The 24,570-nt window shown below is 42.5% G+C and overlaps 1 protein-coding gene across 1 annotated transcript in view; it reads right to left on the reverse strand.

Annotated features, from left to right (window-relative positions):
• Positions 1 to 8,168, reverse strand: part of LOC308246787 (GTPase IMAP family member 8-like) — a gene marked incomplete at both ends in the record, with an annotated part of 63,389 nt that extends 55,221 nt beyond the window's left edge. The window contains 4 exon segments of the mRNA XM_080665148.1: positions 407 to 889; positions 892 to 1,069; positions 4,759 to 4,814; positions 8,112 to 8,168. Of these exon segments, the coding sequence (XP_080521274.1) occupies positions 407 to 889; positions 892 to 1,069; positions 4,759 to 4,814; positions 8,112 to 8,168 (774 nt within the window).
• Positions 8,169 to 24,570: the final 16,402 nt, after the last annotated feature.

Raw genomic sequence — 24,570 nt, forward strand, 5'->3', positions numbered from 1 at the left:
CAACTGAGGGAGAGTTGAGGACAGGCTAGAAGCACACCCTGCAGATGCCAACTTTTAGAACTCATTCGAAGACTCAGCAACCACCAGAGTGGCCAGAAAGGGGTGGTGGTGGGGAGATAAGAAGAGGATAGTTTTATTGAAGCCAAGGGAGTCTAATGAGTCATTTGTGTTGAAAATTATGAGGGGTAAAGTCAGACAAGTTTGTAAAATGTATCCATCAACTTACCAATCAAGTCCAAAGGATAATTTTCAAAGCAACCTATCATCTGGTGCCTCATCTTTCCAGATTATGGATAAATATCCCCTTAAATAGAGACTATGAAACTTTTCACTTGTCTGTGCCCATCTTCATCCCACTCAGTCTAACAATACAGAGATCTTTGGAGACCTTAACACTAATTCTCACCTGGAATCCATTGCCTTCATTTCTGAAGTTCACAGGGTAGAGCCCTCTGTTTTTATTCACCAAATGTTTGATCATGCTGAGGAGCTTCCTCACTTGGCTGTACTTCTCAGCCACAACTGCCTTATTGTTGAAAGTGCAGTATCGGTTTCCATAGCTTTTAACCAACTGTCCAAGCGATGTGTCATGTTGAAGGTAATCTTGCATGTAGTCATCCCCCAAATCATCCTTCCGAGTGAAGATGACAATGGTGTACCTCCTGGCTTCCTCTCCAAACACCTCCTCTATGCCCTTTAATGTCTGTCTGTCCTCCTCATCACAGTGGCCAATGGGGATCACCAGAAGCAGGACATGCAGGCTGGGGGCAGAGAGTTCCAAGCAGTGTTCAATGTTGTGTTGCTTGTCTTTGGCACAAGCTGTTGAGGAGAAAAGGTCTGGGGTGTCAATGACCATGACCTTCTCCCCAGTCATGAACCCACTCTCTCTCTCTGACACATTTTTGTCACCATCTTTTCACTGAATCTGGATAGGAACACATGTTTGCCCAGAATAGTGTTTCCTGTGGCACTTTTTCCTGCACCATGTTTCCCTAAGAGGAGAAGCCTCAGTTGACTTGGAGAGCAGCCCTGCTCCACAGCATCCTCCTGATACAAACTCCTACTGGTCCTGTTGGGACAAAGAGCAACACATCAAGGTTCAACTCACACACAAAGTGAACAGAGGAACAGTGAGACAGTGCATTCTCTCTCTCTTTTTAAAGGTTTTTGAATTGATTTTTAGAAAAAGAGAGGAAGGGAGAGGGAGAGATAGAGAGAAATACCAATGTGAGAGGGGAAAATCCATCAACTGCTTCCTGCAGGACCTCTATGAGGGTTCCAGCCCACAACCTGGGCATGTATTCTGATCAGGAATTGAAATGTCAATCTTTGGGTGCCTGGGACAATGCCCAACCAACTGAGCAATACTGGCCAGAGAAGTGTGTTCTCTATTTGACTCAAGATTTTTCCTGGAGGATTTAGGTTACTAAAGTGTTAGACTCAGACTAGACTGGAACAAGGAATCATGTTTGCCAGGATTTTCTCTGTGTGCTTGTTTGTGAAATAAGCCCATCTTGATAAAATGTCAACACTGCAGACTGGCTAAAATGACAAGCCCTTTCTCTACATACATTACCCACTTACATGCTGGAAAAGACCTAGACACTCTCTGTGACAGACATAATAATGTCCACCCCCCAGGTGTCCATGTACTAATCCCGGAATCTGTGACTATATTAACTTTAGTGGTCAAAGGGACATTGCTAATGTGATTGGGATCTTCAGGTGCAGAGAGAATCTTGGAGCATCCATGTGGGCCCAGTGTAAGCACATTATAAGAGGTCCTTATAAGAGGGAGGCTGGAAAATCAGAGTGAGAAAAAGAAAATGTTATAAGAGAGGTAGGAGGGGTCAGAGAGAGAGAGAGATTTGAAAATGCTACCCTGCTGGCTCTGATGATGGAGGTGGACTCTACAAACTGAAGAAGGCCAGAAACAGGTTCTCCCGTAGAGCCCCCAGAAAGATCATAGCCCTGCCCAACACCTTGATTTTAGAATTTCCAGCCCCCAGAACTGTAAAGTAATAAATGTGTGTGGGCTTTTAGTGAATAAGATTGTGTCAACATTCTGTGTTACAGAAGCATCACAAAACTAATACACTCAGTCTCCCAGCCAACCTTCCAAATAGGGGTGTCCATGTGACCCAAATCTAGTTGGTAACAGTTGAGGGAGCATTTGCTTGAGCCTTCTGAAAATGCTATGTGTTTCTGTTTTTTTATTTGATAGATTGATTTTAGAATGAGGGAGAGAGAGAGAGAGAGAGAGAAGAGAGAGAGAGAGAGAGAGAGAGAGAGAGAGAGAGAGAGAGAGAGAGATTTATTGTTCCACTTATTTATGTATATACTAGAGGCCTGATGCATGAAATTCATGCACAGGGCGGCAGCGGGGTGGGGGGGGGGGATGGTGTGTCCCTCAGCCCAGCCTTCATCCTCTCCAATCTGGGATCCCTCTCACAATCCAGGACAGGACTGCTGGCTCCCAACTGCTAGCCTGCCTTCCTGCCTGATTGCCCCTATCTGCTTCTGTCTGCCAGCCTGATTAGCCCCTAACCACTTCCCTGCCAGACTTGGGTCCCCCCCAACTGTCCTCCCCTGCAGGCCTGGTCCCTCCCAACTGCCCTCCCCTGCTGTCCTGATTGCTCAAAACTGCCCTCCCCTGCTGACCTGATCTCCCACAACTGCCCTCCCCTGCTGGCCATCTTGTGGTGGCCATCTTGTGTCCACATGGGTGCGGCCATCTTGTGTGTTGGGAGCGATGGTCAATTTGCATATTACTCTTTTATTAGATAAGATTGGTTGCTTCCTATATGTGCCATGATGGGAGATCAAACCCGTGGCCTTGGGGTATGGCGATGATGCTCTAAACAACTGAGCTACCTGGCCAGGGCTGAAAATGTTTTTTGTTTGTTTGTTTGTTTGTTTGTTTAATGACAAGGGCAGACTCTGATGGAGGGCTCCTGTTGTCAACATTTCACTCTTCTTTTTGCATGGAATTTAAATGTGATGTCTGGAATTGGGGCTGCCACATGGGACAATAAAGTAACAAATAAGAAAACAAAAAGTCAACATGCACTATTCAAACCAAAAGAAGGAAAAATAAAAGGTAAAAGATAAAAGGATCCCTAATGATATCACTGAGCTGCCAGATCTTCCTACAACCACCTCCTTGTTAAAATACACTTAATACTATTACAATTCAAGCTCTCGCTACACCAAGTGTGATTCACAGATTAGCAGTATGGCCACCAACTAGGTTCCTGTGAGAAATGCAGAATCTCAGGCCCCACCCCAGACCTGCTGAATCAGAACCTGTAATTTAACAACTTTTGGGTGGTTCCCATGAAAATGCACGTTTCAGAAGCACCTTTGGTTAAAAATTAGCTTGCCTAACTGAGTCAGAATCTACATAACGGGCCAAGTTTCCCAGCACAGTCTGCCTGTCAGATACCATGCTCCCTGTTGTGTCCATTGGACTCTCTGTCATTAATAAAACCAGTATGACTTAGTCAGTATAACTTTAAAATTGGTCTTAGTTACCTGATCTGGCAGATCCAAACACCTTGCTATTGTTCAAAATTGTCTCACTATTCTTGGCTTTTCAATCTTCTAGAGGGCTTCTAAAATCAGTTGTAATTTTCTTTAGGAAATGCTGTTGGAATTTTAAATGCCAGTGATTGAATTCATAGCTTAGTTCAAAAAGAACTGACATCTTCATAATTTTGTCATTCTCTTCATTGTTCTTCTTGAACAGTTTTTTAGTATGCTCTAATTTCAACTATGGTTTCTTTTTGGTCTGAAAATTAAGAGAAGTGATTATTAAATTTAAAACTGTATTGGGAGACTATCTTTTTATTTATTTCTAGTGCTATTAGTTTCTGGTCAGAAGACATCTGCATAAAATATGTCACTGGTTGAGATTTACATTTTGGCCCAATAATTTGTAGATGTTTGTTGTCGCCTTGTAAAGAGTGCATAGCTTCTAACTATGGGTGCTTTTCAGTCAGGGACCCCACCTTGGCTCCAGATGCCCAGAATTGACAGCATGCCCTTCCCTGAACCCCTCTCATCCTGTCCACCTGCAAGATTCCTTCCTCTTCTTCATCACTCTACTTAAAAGTCACCTCCATGTGAAGGCTTTTTATATTTTCTAGATTTAACTGATCATGAACTGGTCACTTCTGGACTTTGGCAATAATATTATCCCTGGTCTCCCTGCTTCCAACCTCAACCAAGAGTCTGAAACAAGAGACAGATAATATCACTCATCAGTCCAAAGTCACTCAAGGGCTTCCCACCCACTAAAGGTAACAGAAAAAGGTTTTATAGTGGTCCAAGACTTCACCCAATTGGGGTGCAGGCTGCCTCTCTCATCCCTCACCCCTTTCCACATTGCTTTGTCACATCAGCCTCCCTGCTGTTCCCCAACGTATGACCTTGGGCCTTTGTGCTGGTTATTCATCTGAGCTACGACATTCTCCCCCTGACTTCTGTAATGCAGGTTCACTTCCAATAGGTCTCTCCCATATCATCCCTGTGGCACAGGAGACCTTCATATGTCACCCTACATTTCAGAGCACCCTGCCCCCTGTAGCCCACCAGCACTTCCCAGCACCCTGCTCTGTTTTTCAGCCCAGCATCTACTGCTACCACCTTTCACATTGTGTCTTAACTTGCTTATGATGCTCTTTTTTGTCTCCCCACCACAAAAGGTAAGTTCCAGGAGAATAGAGACTTGTCCTGCTTTGTTCACCTGGTATCTACAACATAGAGAAGGTGTTTGATAAGTCCTTGCTTATGACCCAATAGATGGCTTTCACCTTAAAGGACAAAGAAATGCAGATAAGGAAAGTGAAGAATGTGAAAAGCCTATTTTTGTGTAGTTACTTGATAGTTCATACCTTTTTAGAGAACAGTGTCTTGTAAAGTATATGGTTGTCCAACCACTATGCTGTACCTCTGAAACTAATACAAAATACTGAATGTAAACAGCAATTGAAATAAAAATAATAATAATATATAAAAAAAGACTGAAGAAAGTTTAAACAGTAAAATGAAGGACAAATTACCAATTGGACTATTTTTGTTTAGTAAGGGCAAAGATAAAATGTAATCATTTCATTTTATTATTATTGCTGAAAATACTTTCGTCTAATAGAACAGGGACATGTTAAAAAATAATCCATGCAAGCTTTGGCTGGTTACCTGTGTTGGTTAGTGTGCTGTCCCAATATGTCAAGGTTGCAGGTTTGATCCCCAGTCAGGGCACATACAAGAATCAACCAATGGCCCTGGCCGGTGTTCTCAGTGGTTAGAGTGTCAGCCCAAGCACCAAAAGGTTGCAGATTTGACTCCCCATCAAGGGCAAATACCTGGGTTGCAGGTTTGACCCATGGCCTCAGTTGGGGCATGCGCAGGAGGTAACCAATGCATGTTTTTCTCACATCTATGTTTCTCTCTCTCTCTCTCTCTCTCTCTCTCTCTCTCTCTCTCTCTCTCTCTCTCTCTCTCCCCTTCTCTCTCCCCCTCCTTTATTCCACTCTCTTTAAAATCAATTGAAAAATATCCTTGGGTGAGGATTAACAAGAAAAAAAAAAAGAATCAACCAATGAATACATAAATAAGTGGAACAACAAATCAATGCTTCTTTTTCTCCCTTCCTCTCTCACTTTAAAATCAATTAAATAAAATCCATGCCACTGTCAAACACCATAGGTATACCTTAGCCTCTCATCCCTCCCAAATTTTAGTAAGATATAAGACTTGGAGTGTAAAAGCTTCCTGGCCCCAAACAAAAAATCACCAAAATATACGTTTTGGTGAATCTCTTTTTAGTGAATTCACCACAAACATGTATGTGAGAGAGAGGAAGAGAGAGAGAGAGAGCAGGTAAGTGGCCTGCTGAAGGCAGAAGCCCCAGTGGAAGGGAGGAATCAGAGGTGATAGGAAAGGTCATGTGTCGACCCTCCTTCAAGAAACCCCACCAGGAAGGCCAAGGACTGGGCAGAGGTGAGGAGCCACCCATCAGGGCCATGAACAGAGGCCTGGGCTCTTCTCTTGATCTTGCTGGACCCCTCTTACATGACTCAAAAGGGAAAGCCTCCTCAGCCTGAAAACCACACCTCAGAGCAGTTACTGCAAGAAGAACAAGAGTCTTTGTAGCCTAAGTCAGTTGTTATCTCTTCAAAAAGCATGTTCTTGCCTAACACACAACTATATGAAGAAACCCCTACCCTAACTCCTTAGTCTCCTTTATTTTCATCATAACACTGTGTCCATCTGATATTATTTACTGTCTCTTTTTTAATTTTCACTCAATTATACTTAGTAGGAAACTGCATGAGAGCAGAGACCTAGCCTTCATCTGTGTCCCTAGGCCCTGCTATGGGGCCTGTTATATAGTACGGGTTGGGCAAAAGTTGGGTTACAGCTGTTCACATGGAAAATAATACAAACATTAATAAATACTCATCAAGAATAAACCATGTGGCCCTTGGCCAGTGAGTACAGTGGTTAGAGCAGAGCATCGGCCTGCACACTGAAGGATCAAGGGTTCAATTCCTGGTCAAGAGCATGTACCTGTGTTGAAGGTTTGACCCCCAGCCCCTGTCAGGACACATGCAGGAAGCAACCAACTGATGTATCTCTCTCACTCGATGTCTTTCTCTCTCTCTTTCTCTCTCTAAAAATCAATAGAAAAATATCCTCAGATAAGTATTAACCAAAAAATAAATTTAAAAGGTAATTATGTTATTGGGAAATTGGTGATAGGAAATCAATAAAAACTTTTTTAAAAAGAATAAATTGTGTATTGTGCACACTCATAAGTGTAAACCTACCTTTGCCTCATCCTGTACATACTTAATAAATGGTGTTAAATTTGTGAGCATGAGTGGGGGGTGAGGAAAGGAAGAGAATGAGTTTTTACAAGTGCAGAGGGAGGCTGAAGTTCTGTCACCTTGACTAATAAAAGAGAAGTAACTGTATGTTGTATGTTGTATCCTAAGCCAGTAAAGTGGTACTATTTTCCTACATTAATTATAAAACCAACACTAGTGGGTAAATAAGCAGAGACTTCCAGCAGGTCTGGAGGAGAAAGGAATTTCTTCTCCACGTGAGCACCACTGTTTCAATGGTTCCCAGCATAGTGGACTAAATGATGCTGCTGAACTCTTTCCAGGCCAGGATGCCAGACTGAATCAGGATTTTCTCTTCTCTCTCTCTCTCTCTCTCTCTCTCTCTCTCTCTCTCTCTCTCTCTCTCTCTCTCTCTCCCCCCCATACATAATATTGCCCAAACCATGCCATTTCCCCCAGGCATATAGAAAATACTTTTAAGGAGAAAAGGAAACCAAAACTCCATCCTCCCTCACTCTCTGCTGTACAACCCACATTTCCCTCTGATCATCTCCCAGGCCCTCTGGAGACCCCAGCAGAGCAATGGAGAGAAACAGACAGAAAGCTTTCCTTCAGAACTCCAGTCTCAGGACACAGCCTGAGGTAGACATGGCTTCAGGCATCCACACAAAGCTTCCCAGGATTCCTCCTTCACCAGGTGGTTCACACCCACGGAAAAGGTAGTCAGGGAAGCTTCTAGAGCTCTCCTGAGAGGACTCAGTCCAGCCCACAGGTCAGTCATGGAGAAGAAGTGAAAGCATTCATGGGTGAGAGCCCAGGTGGCTTAAATGTGGGTGACATCAGAAATACTATTTCTGCAAACATTGACCACCCTGAGTGTTCAGGCACTGGAATCCGAAGTGTGCAAAAGTTCGAAATATTAGAAAAGTGAATGTGGGAAATCAGGGTCCAAACTGCCAGCCTCACAGTGGTGGCTGCTGGCGACACAATCCCAAAGTCAGGAGATCCTCAAGAGTGGACCCCATTCTCTTTCTTTTTCCTCCCCCTCCCACCAGGCCTCCATCCCAGCCTTGGGGAGAGCATCCCATCCCAAAGCCTCTTCTGGGAACTTGGTAGCCTCTGCCTCTCACCGCCCACCTTGGGGCTGGGCAGACCACTGCTGAATAAGGAGGAACCATCCCAGAGACCCTGAGATCACACCCTCCAGGTGGCTCCTGTTCCCTCTCTGGCAGGTGTAGGCACATATATGCACACACATACCTTGATCCTGTCTCCTGGCCTGTCAGTCTCAAAAACTCCACCTCGGGGCTGCTCCATGCTCTGTGGGTAGAAGCAGCTGCTAGTCCGTCTCAGGCAAACAGAATCCAAAGGGGGATGTGGGAAGAGGGACCTGAGGAAGGAAATCAGGGCGTGGCCAGCTCTGCAGGATCTGAGTCTTTCAGACAAACAGTGTTTCCCAGGAGGCAGAGGTTTCTAGACACGGATTTCACAGCCTCAGAAGCACAAATGCAGACACAGGGGAAGTTCAGAATTAGTGCCAGGTCACAGGGTGCCACATCAGAGGCAGGCAGGGTCAGGAAGGTACAGGCATACACTTCCCAGTGTGCAGCTGCAGAATGGAAGACTGGTGGGCAAAGGAGAGGGTCTGGGGCTCCTGTACCAGGCAGAGCTGCAGAGGGTCATGGTGCTCAGGGCCCAACAGGCTGTATGGGTGGCTTCCTGCTGCTGGAGCAGAAATGATGTCACCTTTAGAAGCTTTGAAGAAGACATTGTTCCACTACCAGCTCCTGACTTCTGTCCACCCTGAAGCAGGCTCTACAGCAGCGGTTCTCAACCTGTGGGTCGTGACCGCTAGCAGGGTCACCTAAGACCATCGGAAAACACAGATATTTACATTATGATTCATTAACAGCAGCAAAATTACAGTTATGAAGTGGCAACGAAAATAATTTTATGGTTGGGGGTCACCACAACATGAGGAACTGTATTAAAGGGTCGCGGCATTAGGAAGGTTGAGAACCACTGCTTTAGACACTTCATACTGGGGGAATCAGACAGTGTTTGTTCGTTTGGGACTGGCTTTTTTGCTTAGTGTCATGTCCTTGGGGTTCATCCATGAGAGGAGACTAGGAATAGGGATGCCGAGACTGGCCATTCCTTGAACTTTCAGGCTTGGTCTTTGATATGTTGGAGGTGATGCTGAGACTTCTGACACCTCAAGGAAGAAGGAACAGGCTTTGAGGGGCTGCTCTGTCCCCAGGGGCCACCTTCTCTATGGACTGGTCTTGCTAGGAAGCTGAAGGAATGCTGTTACAGCCCACCAAGGGCTTGGGGTTAGGGGTTACCCCTTGGTGGGACACATTCCCCACCCCATTTATCCTCCCCAGCCGGCCCCAATGGCCCTGATCAGAACCTCCCTCAGCCCCTCCCCCCAGCCGGCCATCCTCCCACACCCTGATCAGTCTGATCGCTGGCGAGTCTGAGGGACCCCACCCATGCACGAATTCGTGCGCTGGGCCTACAATTCTAATATAAAAGTGACAGGTCCGCCTCAGGGCACCTCATTACAAATTTACTAGACATCAGTTCTCCAAGTGTGCACTAGAGGGTGCCATATCCCACTGGCATTTGTTACAAAAAGTCTGGTGACTCAATATGCAGCCTATTCAGGTTACTTTTTTGTTAATGCATTTACTGAATTTAGAGAGAGAGGAAGGAAGAGGGAGAGAAAAACATCAATGTTAGAGAGAAACTTCAACTACATACGCCCCATGCCGGGGATTGAACCCGCAACCCAGGCATGTGCCCTTACTGGGAATTGAACCTGAAACTCTTGGTGCATGGGACAATGCTCAACCACTGAACCACACTGGCCAGGCTAGGTTCTTTTTTTTAATTGAATAAATTTGACATTTAAATTTTTTTTTGGTTTTTAATACTCACCTGAGGATATTTTTCCATTGATTATTGATTTTTAGATAGAGTGGAAGGGAGAGAGACTAAGAGAGAGAAACACATCGATTTGTTGCCTCCCACACATACCCTGACCTAGGGCCGGGGATTGAGCCTGGAACCTAGGTACATGTCTTTGACCGGAATCGGATCCAGGATTCTTGGTCTGTGAGCCGATGCTCTATCCACTGAGCCAAACCAGCTAGGGTGACATAAATTTAAGCTATATAACATGTTACTTGAGAGAGAGAGAGAAAGAAAGTTGTTGTTTCACTTATTTATGCATTCATTGTTTGTTCCTTGTATGTGCCCTGACCAGGGATGGACCCACAACCTTAATGTATCAGGACAGCACTCTAACCAACTGAGCCACTGGCCAGGGGTGATATATTCATATATTGTAATATGGTTGTCGAGACTCACTAGCAACATCAGTCGTACTTGGAAAATGGACTCTGTCCAAGGGACACCAAAAAAGGACATATGCCTCAGGGTCTCTACAAGGGAGAAAAAAAAGACAGGGCCACACAGAACAGGTGGTAAGGAAGCTTAGGGCAGAGTCAAAGAGAAGAGCGGGCATTAACTATGAGGCAGCAGCCACCCTGAGCAAACAGATGGGAGTTGAAAAAGCCACAGCCAGTGGGTCCTGTTTTCCAGCTAGAAAAATGCTGCTCCTTACAGTCAACTAAAGACAGAGTCTTTCCAGTCCCTGGAACTCTATACAACCCACTCTTCCTCCAGGAACCCCACACCGATCCCCCAGTGATTTCTGGGAGTGCTGGTGTGCATGGAGGCCACCTGTCCCCTCTGCCCTTCAGACAGTGCATCTTAGACCCCCACATGAACCATCATGCCACTGTCCTACAGGTTGACACAGTTCCCACTGTTTCTATAAACAGGCTCTCTAGAACCCACATGCTTTAAACCCAGTCTCAGGGACACTGCCTGTCCTCTAACAGCTGCCCCATGTCAAGGGAAGACAAGCTCAGCCTTCACCAAGAAGGGAAATCCAGGTCCTTGTAGAATCTTAGGTCTCTGGCCCCAGGTGCTCTGCTTAATATCAGTCTTTTAAAAATGATTATAATTAAATGCAACAGCTAACATGCTGGTCTGAAGTATCTGCATTTGAAATGCCTCCTGAGTCCAAGGCTAGTTGTAGAATATTAAGAATACAGGTGAGGAGAAAAAATGACAGCCAAATAGGCAGACATATCTTGCACCTCGTTCCAGGGCCAGACTGGAAATACAACTAAATCGAAGAACGTCCACCCAGAATTAACAACTTAGGCACAACTGAGGAGGTGACCTACAACAAGGACTGGCAGAAAATGACTGGAGACTGGTAGGAAGGATGGTAAGGACTTGAGAGGGGTGGCAGCTCAGCAGGCTGGGCCACGGAGAGAAGAAAGCTGCGTTACAAGAGTAGCAGTTCCCTCAGAAAAAATGGAAGCCCACCTGGCCCAGGCTAAGCATCAAAGCCATTAATGGAAAATGTAACATCCTACTGTGAAAAGGAAAAGTTGCAGGACTACTGGCTGCCTTGAAATCTGGACCCAAAACCACAGCAGCAAAAGGCTGTGCCTTGAGGGGAAAGCAGCAGGGTGCTGGGGGGAGAGAAAGCCATGGTTTAATTGCTGTGTTTGTTTTGTTTTATATTTGTTTATATTCGCTGCTCAACCCAGAACACAGGACTTTTCAATTACAATCACTCACCAGAGGCTTTGGCACAGGGAGGGAGGCACGGACTTGAGGTGGGGCTAGGAAGGGAAGCAGGGCAGAGATGTGGCCAGGAGTCCTGCATTGGGACATTCTTAGGCTTCCAAAAAATAACCATTTCTCCAGAGGAGCTAACCCCTTGCAGTAGCCACAGGGCAGGTGATATAGCATGCCACACCCTGCATTTTGAGTTTTACAGAGGAAAAAAAGATAGAGGCCAAGCTTATGGGTCTGAACAGTCTAAAGGAGCCCTCAGTGACTGGATTAGAAGAGGGGCCATCTGCCATGCTATCCTGGAAGTCAGACTGAAAAAAACTCCAGGGTCCCATCTGACACTATTGGTCTTCATACAAGAATCTCTGTCCGGCCAATGGCAGAGTAATAGTTTGGGCCACTTGTTGAGGAGTAGCACTGGGTTAGGAAAAAACACCCATCTTATTCACTGAAAGTGAAACAGCACCAACCACACCTAAAGCCCCATCAGAAATAGATGTTTGCATGATTAAGATTGATAACTGGAAGACAGTCATAGAGAGAAGATTGGTCCCACCTGCTTGCAGCCAAGGCCTGTGGAGACAGACACAATCAGATGACAGGTCGATCAAGCAGGGTGCTAAAAGACAAAAGACAGTGCCTGACAGTGGTTAGCACCTAAGTACCTAACAGGAATCCCAGAATTGGCAGACAGAACAGAAGAGTAAAGTCGTAAACCAGTTCCCATGGGGTATTAATACTCAGCTGAAGCAAACAACACTTCATTTTTTAAAATTTTTTATTTTTTTAAATTATTTTTATTTTGTTTGCACTTTTTTCTTCTCTTCTCTTTTTTGCCTACCATTTTTCTCCTCCTTTCTCTGTTTTAGTTTTTCTCTTTCCTTCCTTTCCCCCCTACTTTAAAAATGAATCTTCTTTATCTGTTTTATTGATATGTTATTATTCTAGTCTGTGTTAGTTTATTCATATATCTACTTTCCGCTTCCCTGCTCCTACTACATTATCCCTTCTCTTATATTTTTCTCCACTATTCACTTTTTCTCATTTCTCTTGCTCTTTTCTTCTTCTACTTTTAAAAAACTTGTTTCACTTCCTAAATTTAGGCCTATCTGCTCTCTCCTGTATCCTCCTTTTCAAAAATATTTATTTTTTCTTCTTGCCTTCTCATTTCTTTTCTCCCTCCTCTATCCTAAACCATTGTCCTTCCTCTATTCCACCAATTCCTTAAACTTATTTTCTTTATTTAATCTCTGTATCTACAGATTCTGCCCCCCGCCCAGGTGTTTTTTTTTTGTTTGTGTTTTTTGGTTTACTTGTTTATTTTATTGTGTTTTCTACATATATTCTTTCTCTCTTTCTTTTTTTCTCTCCCTATCATTCTTGCTCTATTTTCTCTTTCCTAATTCTCTTTTCCCTGTTGGTTACTTTTATTGGCTTATAGGTGTCTTGTGTACATTCGTGTTCTGTTCCTTCTGTGTCCTGTCTTGTCTGGTTATATTCTGTGCTGTTCAGTCAGCACCTCCATAATGGTTGGCATGACATCATAGGGAGTGAACCACATAATCAGACACCATGAGAGGAGATGACATCTATGAAAGGGAAAATAATATGGACACATATGTAATACCTTAATCAATAAGGAAATTTAAAAAAAAGAACTGAATACATCAGGAGAACCCAAATATATCAAGAAGGGGGCCTCTTTAGAACACACATCCCAGGAGACCTGAGAGACTGCACCACTGGGTCCTACAAAATAAGTACTATGTAAGACCAATTCAAAAAATCTGGGTGGCATAGCAGTTTGATCTGATACATAGAAACAATTACAAAGAAACAAAAAAATTGGGGAGGTAAAGAAACAACCACCAAAGTAAAAGGAATTACCAGAAAAGGAACTAAATGAAATGGAGGCAAGCAATTTGTCAGAGAAAGAATTCAGAGTAATGGTTTATAAGGATGCTCAAAGTTCTGGTTGAGAAATTCATCAAATAGGAAATAAAGAATAGCATAGCTGCAATAAAGAACACAATGGGAGGCTTCTATAGTAGATTAGAAAAGGCTGAAGACAGAATCAGCACGTTAGAAGATAAGGCAGAAAAAACATCCAAGCAGAGCAGCAACAGGAAAAAAATTAAAAAACAATCAAAAAATCTAAAGGAGCCAAAACCGGTTTGGCTCAGTGGATAGAGCGTCGGCCTGCAGACTGAAAGGTCCCGGGTTCGATTCCGGTCAAGGGCATGTACCTTGGTTGCGGGCACATCCTCAGTGGGAGGTGTGCAGGAGGCAGCTGATCGATGTTTCTCTCTCATCGATGTTTCTAGCTCTCTTTCCCTCTCCCTTCCTCTCTGTGAAATATCAATAAAAATATATTAAAAAAAAAATCTAAAGGAGCTTCAGGAAAACACTAAATGAAATGACAAGCACATAATAGGGGTCCCAGAAGGAGAGGAATCTGAACAACAAATAGAAAACCTGTTTGAAGAAATAATGACAAAACTTCCCTGATTTGGGGAAGAAAAAAGTCACACAAGTCCAAAAAGCAAAGTGAGTCCCAAACAAGATGAACCTCAAAAGACCCACAACAAGACACATGATAATTAAATTAGAAAACAGCAGTGACAATGTAAGAATCTTAAAGGCTGCCAGAGAGAAATAGAAAGTTACCTACAAGGGATCTCACATTAGACTATCAACTGATTTCTCAACAGAAACACATCAGGCCAGAAGGGAATGAATGAAGTACACAAAGAGATGCAAAGCAAGGGACTAAATCCAAGAATACTCTAACCACGAAAGATATCAATCAAAATTGAAGTTGAAATCAGGAGCTTCACAGACAGCAAAAGGCTAAGGGAGTTTATTACTACCAAGCCAGCAATTCAAGAAATGCTAAAGGGACTGTTGTAAATAGAAGAAATACAAAGGGAAGAAGAAACACAGGCATAAAGAATAAAAACTGAAACAAATAAGTACATATCAATAAAAATCTTAAATGTAATTGGATTAAATGCTCCAAAAGACATAACTGAATGGATAAGAAAACATGACTCATATATATTCTCTCTATAAGAGATCCACCTTAGAAAAGACTCACACAAACTGAAAGTGAAGGGATAGAAAAAAATTTCAGGCAAATAGAAATGAAAAAAAAAAAAAAAAAAAGCTGTGGTAGCAATACTTATATCTGACAAAATAGACCCCAAAGTGAAGGCCATAACAAGAGATAAAAAAATGCCACTTCATAATACTACAGGGATCTATACAACAAGAGGCTATAACTCTGGTAAGCATATATGCATCCAATACAGGAGCATATATATATATATATATATATATATATATATATATATATATCTTCTGGAGCATATCCAGGGAGAGATCAACAGCAATAAAATCATAGTAAGAGACTTTAATACCCAACTGACATCACTGGATAAATCTTCAAAACAAAAAACCAACAAGGAAATAGCAATCCTAAATGACACTCTAAAACAGATGGAACTAATTGACATCTACAGAACTTTCTACCCCAAAGCTATGGAATATACATTCTTCTCAAGTGCACATGGGACATTTTCAAAGATAGACCACATATTAGGACACAAGCTAAGCCATGACAAATTTAAGAAGATTCCAATTATCAAGCATCTTCTCAGACCACAATACCATGAAATTATAAACCAGCTACAATAAAAATGCTCAAAAACAATCAGATACAGGGAGATTAAATAGCATGATAGTAAACAATGAATGGGTTACCAGTGAGATCAAAGAAGAAATAAACATTCTGTAAACCAATGACAATGACCACACAACAATCCAAAATCTATGGGACACAGTGAAACCAATCCTGAGAGGAAGTTCATAGCACTACAGGCCTACCTCAAAAAATAAGAATAACTGGCAATAAGTTAACAAATATTAAACTTAAAGAATTAGAAGGAGAACAAGAAGAAAAGCCCAGAACAAGTAGAAGAAAGTAAATAATAAAGATCAGAATGGTAATAAATGACATAGAGACAAAAAAATACAAAAGATCAATAAAACCAAGAGCTGATTTTCTGAAAGGATAAACAAAATTGATGAACCTCTAGTCAGGCTCACAAGGAAACAAAAAAGAGAGGGCCCATATAAACAATATCAGAAATGTAAGAGGTAAAGTAACAACAGACCCCACAGAAGTACAAAGTATTGTAATAAAATACTACAAATGGCTTACTCTAACAAATGGGACAACCTTGATAAAATGGACATATTCTTAGAAAAATAAAATCTTCCAAAACTCAATCAGGAAGAATCAGAAAACCTGAATATGCTGATAACTAGTGATGAAATTGAAGCAGTAATAAAAAAATAAATTTCAGCAAACAAAAGCCCTGGTCCACATGAATTTACAGGGGAGTTTTACCAAATATTCAAAGAAGAACTAACACCTATACTCAAACTATTTCAAAAATTTAAGAGGAAGAAATAACCCCAAACTCTTTCTATGAGGCCAGCATCACCCTGATGCCAAAACCAGATAAAGACATGACAAAGAAAGAGAACTATAGGCCAATATCCCTGATGAACATAGACACTATAATCCTCAACAGCATTTTAGCAATACATTAATAAGATAATAAATCATGACCAAGTAGGATTTATTCTGGGAATGCAAGGCTGGTACAATATTTTCAAATCAATAATTTTTTACAGCACATAAACATATTGCAAGACAAAAATAACATGATCATATCAACTGATGCAGAAGAAAGCATTCAACAAAATACAACACATTTTTTGATAAAAATTCTCAGCAAAGTGGGAATAGATGGAACATACCTCAACATAATAAAGGTCATATATGACAAACTTACAGCCAATATCATACTCAATGGGCAAAAACTAAAACTATTTTTTACTAAGAATAGGAATAATACAAGGATGCCGTCTATCACCACTCTTCTTCAACATAGTACTGGAAGTCCTGGCCATAGTGATCAGGAAAAAAAAGAAGAAATGGAAGGCATCCAAAGTGGAAAGGAGGAGGTAAAACTCTCATTATTTGCAGATGACATGATACTGTACATAGAAAACCCTAAAGACTCCATCATAAAACTACTAGGTTTAATAAATGAATTCGGAAATGTAGCTGGATACAAAATTAACACTAAAAAATCCATGGCATTTTTATACACCAATAGTGAACTCTCAGAAAGAGAAACTGAAAAAAAAATCCCATTTACCATTGCAACAACAACAAAAAAATAAGATACCTAGGGATATATTTAACCAAGGAGTTAAAAGAGCTGTAATCTGAAAACTACAGGACATTGAGAAAAGAGAGTAAGATAGAAACAAATAGAAGAAGATACCGTGTTCCTGGATTGGTAGAATCAACATCATTAAAATCTCCATATTACCCAAAGCAATCTACTAGTATAGGTTCAATGCAATCCTTATTAAAATACCAATGTCATATTTCACAAACCTAAGACAAACTCTCCAAAAATGTATATGGAACCAAAAAAGACCGAGAATAGGTGTGGCAATCTTCAGAAAAAAAGAACAAAGTTGGAGGAATCACAATACCAGATATTAAGTTATACTACAAAGCCAATGTGTTCAGAATAGCCTGGTATTGGTACAAGAACAGGCATATAAGTAAATGGAACAAAGCAGAGAACCCAGATATCGACCCAAACCACTATGCTCAATTAATATTTGGCAATGGAGGTAAGAGCATACATTGGAGCACATACGGTCTCTTCAATAAATGGTGTTGGGAAAATTGGACACATGCATGCCAAAAAATTAAACTAGACCACCAACTTACATCATACACAACCATAAACTCAAAATGAATAAAGGACTTAAATGTAAGACATGACACCATAAAAATTCTAGAAGAAACAATAAGCAGCAAAATTTCTCATAGCAATATGTTTACTGACACATCTCGTAGGACAATGAAAGCTAAGGAGAAAGTAAACAAATGGGACTATATCAAAATAAAACGCTTCTGCTCTGCGAAAGAAACCATCATCAAAACTACAAGAGAACCCACTATATGGGAGAACATATTTGTCAATGATACATCTAATAAGGGGTTAAACTCCAAAATACATAGGGAACTCATACAACTTGATAAAAGGAAGACAAACAATTTAAAAATGGGCAACGGATTTAAATAGATACTTCTCCAAAATGGACGTATAGAAAGCCAAGAGACTTATGAAAAAATGATAAAAGTCACTAATCATCTGAGAGATGCAATTCAAAATGACAATGAGATACCACCTCACACCTGTCAGAATGGCTATCATAAAAATCAACCAACAAGTGTTGGCAAGGTTGTGGAGAAAAGGGAGCCCTAGTACACTGCTGGTGAGAATGCAGACTGGAGCAGCCACTATGGAAAGCAGTATGGTTTCCTCAAAAAATTAAAAATGGATTTCCCATTTGAAGCAGTCCTCCCACTTCTAGGAATATATCCTAAGAAACCCCAAATACTCAACAGAAAGAATATATGTACCCCTATGTTCATAGCAGCTAAGACTTGGAAACAGCCTAAGTACCCATCAGCAGATGAGTGGATAAAAAAAAAACAAAAAAAAACACAACTATGATATATTTATATAATAGAACACTACCTGACAATAAAAAAGAAAGAACTCTTACCATTTGCAAAAGCTTGGTTGGACCTGGAAAGTATTATGCTGAGTGAAATAAACCAGTCAGAGAAAGATAAGAATCACATGATTTCACTCATATCTGAAATCTAATGAACCAAATAAACTGATGATAAAAAATAGACCCAGAGTCATAGCAAAATGAACAGACTTTTGAACCTTGGAGGGAAGGCAGGGGAGGGTGGGTGGGAAGAGATCAACCAATGAACTTGTATGCATATTTGCATAACCTGTGGACACAGACAATGGGGTCCGACCCATGAGGGCTTTGAGGCATGGAGGACAGGAGTAGGCTGGAAGAGGTTAATGGGGAAAAAAGGAGGACCTATATATGTAGTATTTTCAACAATAAGGATTAAAAAAACAACAACACACAACTGGTGAGTGTTTTACATGGTTTAACAGAAAGGGCGATATGACCTGGAGAAACAAGGAAAGCCTCTCCAAGGTGACTCTCTGTCTCTGTGGCTAGAAACTGCAGTGCCCTAGCACAAAGAGAAAAAAAGTCAGCTCCAGTTCCCAGAGCATCTGCTCCAGAAAAGGGATGGTCGCACCTGTCAGAAGGAGCAAGGCAGGTCACAGGACCAGCATATGAACAAAGGAGGGGATGCCATGGGGCGGGGGGGCATTGGACACAGTCCATCGCTGGCTACATGGTCTCTGCTCATTATCACTGGAGAGAGAGCCACAGAGCAGTCAGGTCTGCAGAAATTCAAACCTGAAAGACAACTCAGAGGGCAGTCTGTCTGTGCTGCCACTTCACAATAGGAAAGTTGGGGTTCAAAATGGTAAGGACCTTGGCCAAACCCACACAGTCAGACTAGACCCCAACCCTTGATTCCATACTAGTTTCTGTGACTTGTCTCCAGTCAACAGAGGCCTTGGAGCACCTGCTGAGGGGCTGCCACCCAGCACTTAGTCCACTTACCTGAGAGCCTACAGCAGACAGAACCTCTAAAAAGAAGAAGCTGGTCATGATCTCTTACATGTGCAAGATGCTCTGAGCATATGTAGTCCTCAGAAGCAGAGTCTGAGATGAGGATTCTGTTTAAGGGGACTGAGAATGTTGGGAGGTACTCTCTGCAGAAGGGAGATGGAGTGGGTTGGAGAAGGAGCCATGCTATGGTCTCTGCTGGAGATCAGTCATCTGACCCCTGGAGAGCCCTGAGCATCTGCATTTCAGAGATGCCCTCCTGTGCCAGGATGGGATGAGGTGGTGCAGCCCCTCAGCCTTGCACAGCATGGGGGAGGGGAGTGTGGAGGTCCCTCCTATACCATTGCACCAAGTAGGAATGAATCCTGAGGCCTCCTATGGCTGTTATTGCCCCGGGGGTGGGGGGGGGGGGGCAGACCACAGTCCAGCAAAATGCTCAGACTAGTGAACTCATATGCCCTTTCCCTTTTTATCTCTCACCACAGGCCTCCTGCACTTCACCCCGTCAGCCAGATAGCAAGTATGTGCTGAGTGTTGAACCCAGCCTTGCACTGGACCCTGTTTGGGTTCAAAAAGAAATGGCGAAGAACCAACATGGTGGCATAGGTAAACACCAGTATTCGCCGTTCCCCACAACCACATCAAAATTACAACTAAAATACAGAACAAACATCATTTAGAACTGGCTGGAATCTGACTGAATAGAAAGAAGTTCTACAATTAGGGAAGTAAAGAAAAAAGTACACTGAGACTGGTAGGAGGGGTGGAGGTGCAGAATGGGCTGGTCTGACAGCCATGTGTGGCATTTTTCTTAATGGGAGGCACATCTCCACTATGGAGGCCTCCTGGAGAAGGAAGTGGTCCCAGCCCCACGCCGGACATCCAGTTGAGGGTTCCAGAGCTGAGAAGAGAAGTCCTCAAAACTTTGGGCTATAAAAACTAGCTGGTTCCACAGTTTTTTAATCCACTCATCTGCTGATGGGCACTTACGCTGTTTCCAAATCTTAGCTATTGTAAATTGTGCTGCTATGAACATAGGGGTGCATATATCCTTTCTTATTGGTGTTTCTAGTTTCTTGGGATATAGTCCTAGAAGTGGGATCACTGGGTCAAATAGAAGCTCCATTTTTAGTTTTTTGAGGAAACTCCATACTGTTCTCCACAGTGGCTGCACTAGTCTGCATTCCCACCAGCAGTGCACAAGGGTTCCTTTTTCTCTGCATCCTTACCAGCACTTGTCATTTGTTGATTTGTTGGTGATAGCCATTCTGACAGGTGTGAGATGGTACTGCATCGTCATTTTGATTTGCATCTCTCGTATGATTAGTGACTTTGAACATGTTTTCATATGTCTCTTGGCCTTCCTTCTGTCTTCTTTCAAAAAGTATCTATTTAGGTCAATTGCCCATTTTTTGATTGGGTTGTTTGTCTTCCTTTTGTTAAGTTATATGAGTTCCCTGTAAATGTTGGAGATTAAATCCTTATCAGAGATATCATTGGCAAATATGTTCTCCCATGCAGTGGGTTTTCTTGTTGTTTTGTTGATGGTTTCTTTTGCTGTACAGAAGCTTTAAAAAACTGTGCTACATCTACACAATGGAATACTATGCTGCTGTAAAAAGGAAGAAACTCCTTTTTACCATTTGCAACAGCATGGATGGAGCTGGAGAACATTATGCTAAGTGAAATAAGTAAGGCAGAGAAAGATAAATACCACATGATCTCATTCATTTGTGGATTATAATGAACAACATAAACCGATGAACAAAAACAGATCCAGAGACAAAGAAGCATTGATCAGATGCTCAAACCTCAGAACGAAGGTAGGGGAGAGTGTTGGTAAGGAGGAGAGATCAACCAAAGGACTTGTATGCATGCATATAAGCATAAGCAATGGACGCAGACAACAGGGGGTGAGGGTGAGGGCAGGATTGGGAGGTGGGGGACAATGGGGGGATAAGGACACATTTGTAATACCTTAATCAATAAAAAATATATAAATAAATAAATAATAATAATAAAGAATCAGGAAACATTAGAAAAAAATTACCTGGGATTGTGGCTGAGTGATACAAAGGCTGCTAGAGTTCCAGGCAGTTCCCCTTAAAGAGTCATCACATGAACTTACATGGTCCCAATCCCTCTGAGCTCCAGCACTGGGGCAGGGGCTTGGGGAAATCCAGGGACATACGGGGAGGAACTGGATTGTCTGGCATTGGAGCAAGAGATTGGGGGTGGCTTTCTCTAGACAGGGGTACTCAGAGGGGACATTGTTCTTGTGCTGGGACAGGACTGTCAGCCATATCTGAGTTTCCATCAATCAGGCTCACACTGTTCACTGCACCCTGGTGATTCTCTGAGACCCCACTCCATCAAATTAGTAACATTTTCAAAGCTGATTTCAATAGTTTTTCCATATAAATGACCAGTCCTGACTCAGGCTTCAGACCTTCCTAACATTTCTCAAGCACCAGATGACATCAGTGTTCCCCAAACATATCAATAAGAGGCCCAAGACCTGGCACTAGCACTGTTCTTCCTTGCTTCACAGTTTGGCCTCGCCTTGGCACTTCCAAGCCCAATACAAGTAGGAGCCATCTGCAGATCACTCTGTAGCTCCTGCTTGGTGGCACCAGTCAGGGTTGACTTTGCACCTCTCAGGAGGTCCTAGACCAAGTGCATCCAGTGGATAGATTCAGTCCATACCAGATTACAAATCTATACTTCCACAAGCAACACACTCAAGTAGTAGACTCAGTGACCACCTAAGCCCCAGTGAAGCAAGTCTTGCTCCATAGGGGTGTCTCCTGCATAAAAGCTCTTCCACTGTAGTAGCAGCTTATCCTCAAAGTCAATTGACCTGGAGGTCAATTATTTCCATTGATACTAACAACAACGATCAAGGCTCAACTACAACAAGACTGTGCACACAGCCCACACAGGTGTCCAGCTCAGGTGACTGGGGAGTCTGAGCCATTGGGCCACACAGCCCACACCTACAGTGTCCAGCTCAGGTGACTGGGGAGTCTGAGCCATTGGGCCATACAGGACACCTATACATGGACACTTTACCAATTCCAGGAGACATAGCAGCTCTATTTAATATTTAAACACAAACACAGGTACACAGCCAAAATGCAGAGACAAAGAAACACATCACAAATGAAAGAACAGAAGAAATCTCCAGAAAAAAAAATTATGAAATGGAAGCAAGCATACTACTGGATACAAAGTTCAAAACAATGATAATAAGGTTGCTTAAGGATCTTAGTGAGTGCTTCAAGAGACTTAGTGAGATTTTCAAGGATCTTAGTAATGACATGAAAAAGAACCAGTCAAAAATTAAGCATATACTAACTGAAATAAAGAATAATGTACAGGGATTCAACAATAGAGTATGAAATTTGAGAATCAAATAAGTGATTTGGAATATGAGGAAGCAACAAACACCTAATAAGAAGAGAAAAAAAAAAAGAATCCACAAATATGAAGATAGTGTAAGGAACCTCTGTGACAACTTCAAGCCTACCAACATTCTCATTATGGGGTTTCCAGAAGGAGAAGAGAGAGAGCAAGATATTGAAAACCTATTTGAAGACATAATTACATAAAAGTTCCTCTCCCTGGTGAAAGAAATAGACTTACAAGTCCAGGAAGTAAAGAGGAACCAAAAGGGACTAACAACAAGACACATCATAATTAAAATGCCAAAAGTTAAAGACAAAGAGAGAATCTTAAAAGCAGCAAGAGAAAAGCAGTTAGTTACTTACAAAGGAGAACCCATAAGACTCTCAGTTGATTTCTCAACAGAAACTTTGCAGGCTAGAGGAAGTAGCAAGAAATATTCAAAGTGATGAATAGCAAGGACTTACAACTAATATTAATCTACCCAGAAAAACTATTATTTAGAACTGAAGGTCAGACAAAGAGCTTCACAGATAAGAAAAAGCTAAAGGAGTTCATCACCACCAAATCAGTATCACATGAGATGTTGAAGAATATGTGTGGTTTTTCTCTAACCTTTGCTCAGGTGCTCTCCCAGGTGCTCTCTACAGGTATTATTTAAGTGGAAGAAGAAAAAGGAGGAAGAGGAGAAGGAGGAGGAGGAGAAGGAGAAGGAGAAGAAGAAATTAGAACAATAAATGGCAATAAATACATATCTATCAACAATTGAATCTAAAATCAGAATAAATGAACAAGGAATCTAATCAACAAAATAAACTGATGAATAAAATAGAACCAGAGGCTTGGAAACATGGAACATACTGATAAATCTCAGAGAAAAGAGGAGGGGGAGGAAAAAGATTAACTAAAGATTATATAGTAATATATGCATTATCTATGGACACAGACAATAGGGTGGTGAAGGCCTAGGTGGGTCTAGAACAGGGGTGGGCAAACTTTTTGACTCGAGGGCCACAATGGGTTCTTAAACTGGACCAGAGGGCCGGAACAAAAGCATGGATGGAGTGTTTGTGTGAACTAATATAAATTCAAAGTAAAGTAGCGGAGGGGACAGCAAGAGATCCCTCCGCTCTTTCGGCTCCGAGGGCTGGATACAACAACCGAAGGGGCCAGATCCGGCCCGCGGGCCGTAGTTTGCCCACAGCTGGTCTAGAACCTGGTGGAGGAGGGAAATGGAGGGGGAAGGGGATATCTGTAATACTATGAACAATAAAGCTTTAAAAAATAATCTATCTATATAATAAAAGCCTAAAGTGACCATTACAGCAGAACAACCCGAACTGGCTGCTATGATGCACAATGACCACCAGGGGCAGACGCTCAACACAGGAGCTGCCCCCTGGTGATCAGTGTTTTCCCACAGTGGGAGCGCCGCTCAGTCAGAAGCCAGGCTCACAGCTGGCAAATGCAGCAGTGGAGGCGGGAGCCTCTCCCGCCTCTGCAGCAGTGCTAAGAAATAGCAAGCTGAGTGGTAAGGGGCAGAAAGTAAGCAGGAAGTAAGGAGTGAGGGGTCCTGGACTGCAAGAGGGCACAGGCCGGGCTGAGGGACGCCTCCCCACCAAGTGCATGAATTTCATGCACTGGGCCTCTAGTATGTATATATATATATATATATATATATATATAGAGAGAGAGAGAGAGAGAGAGAGAGAGAGAGAGAGAGAGAGAGAGAGAGAGAGAGCGCACCAGGGTCATAATGACCAAAGGCTCAACTGAATGCCAGGCTGCGCATGCAGCAGGTGAGCAGGCTGAACTGCTGACCTCTCAGAGAGAGAGAGAGGTGGGGCTGATCAGAAGTGGCCATGTTGCTGGCGAGGCCCAGAGAGAGAAGCAGGGTCCTAAGAGGCTGCAGATCAGACCCTGCTTCTCTCTCTGGGCCTCGCCAGCACCCAAGCCTCTCTCTCTCTCTCTCTTTCAGAGGTCAGCAGTTCAGCCCACTCGCCAGCAGCCTGGGGCAGCTGCTGATCAGTCCATCTCTTTC

The sequence above is a fragment of the Plecotus auritus genome (genome assembly GCF_963455305.1).
Source record: "Plecotus auritus genome assembly, chromosome: 4".
In the NCBI taxonomy this organism is placed as follows: domain Eukaryota; kingdom Metazoa; phylum Chordata; class Mammalia; order Chiroptera; family Vespertilionidae; genus Plecotus; species Plecotus auritus.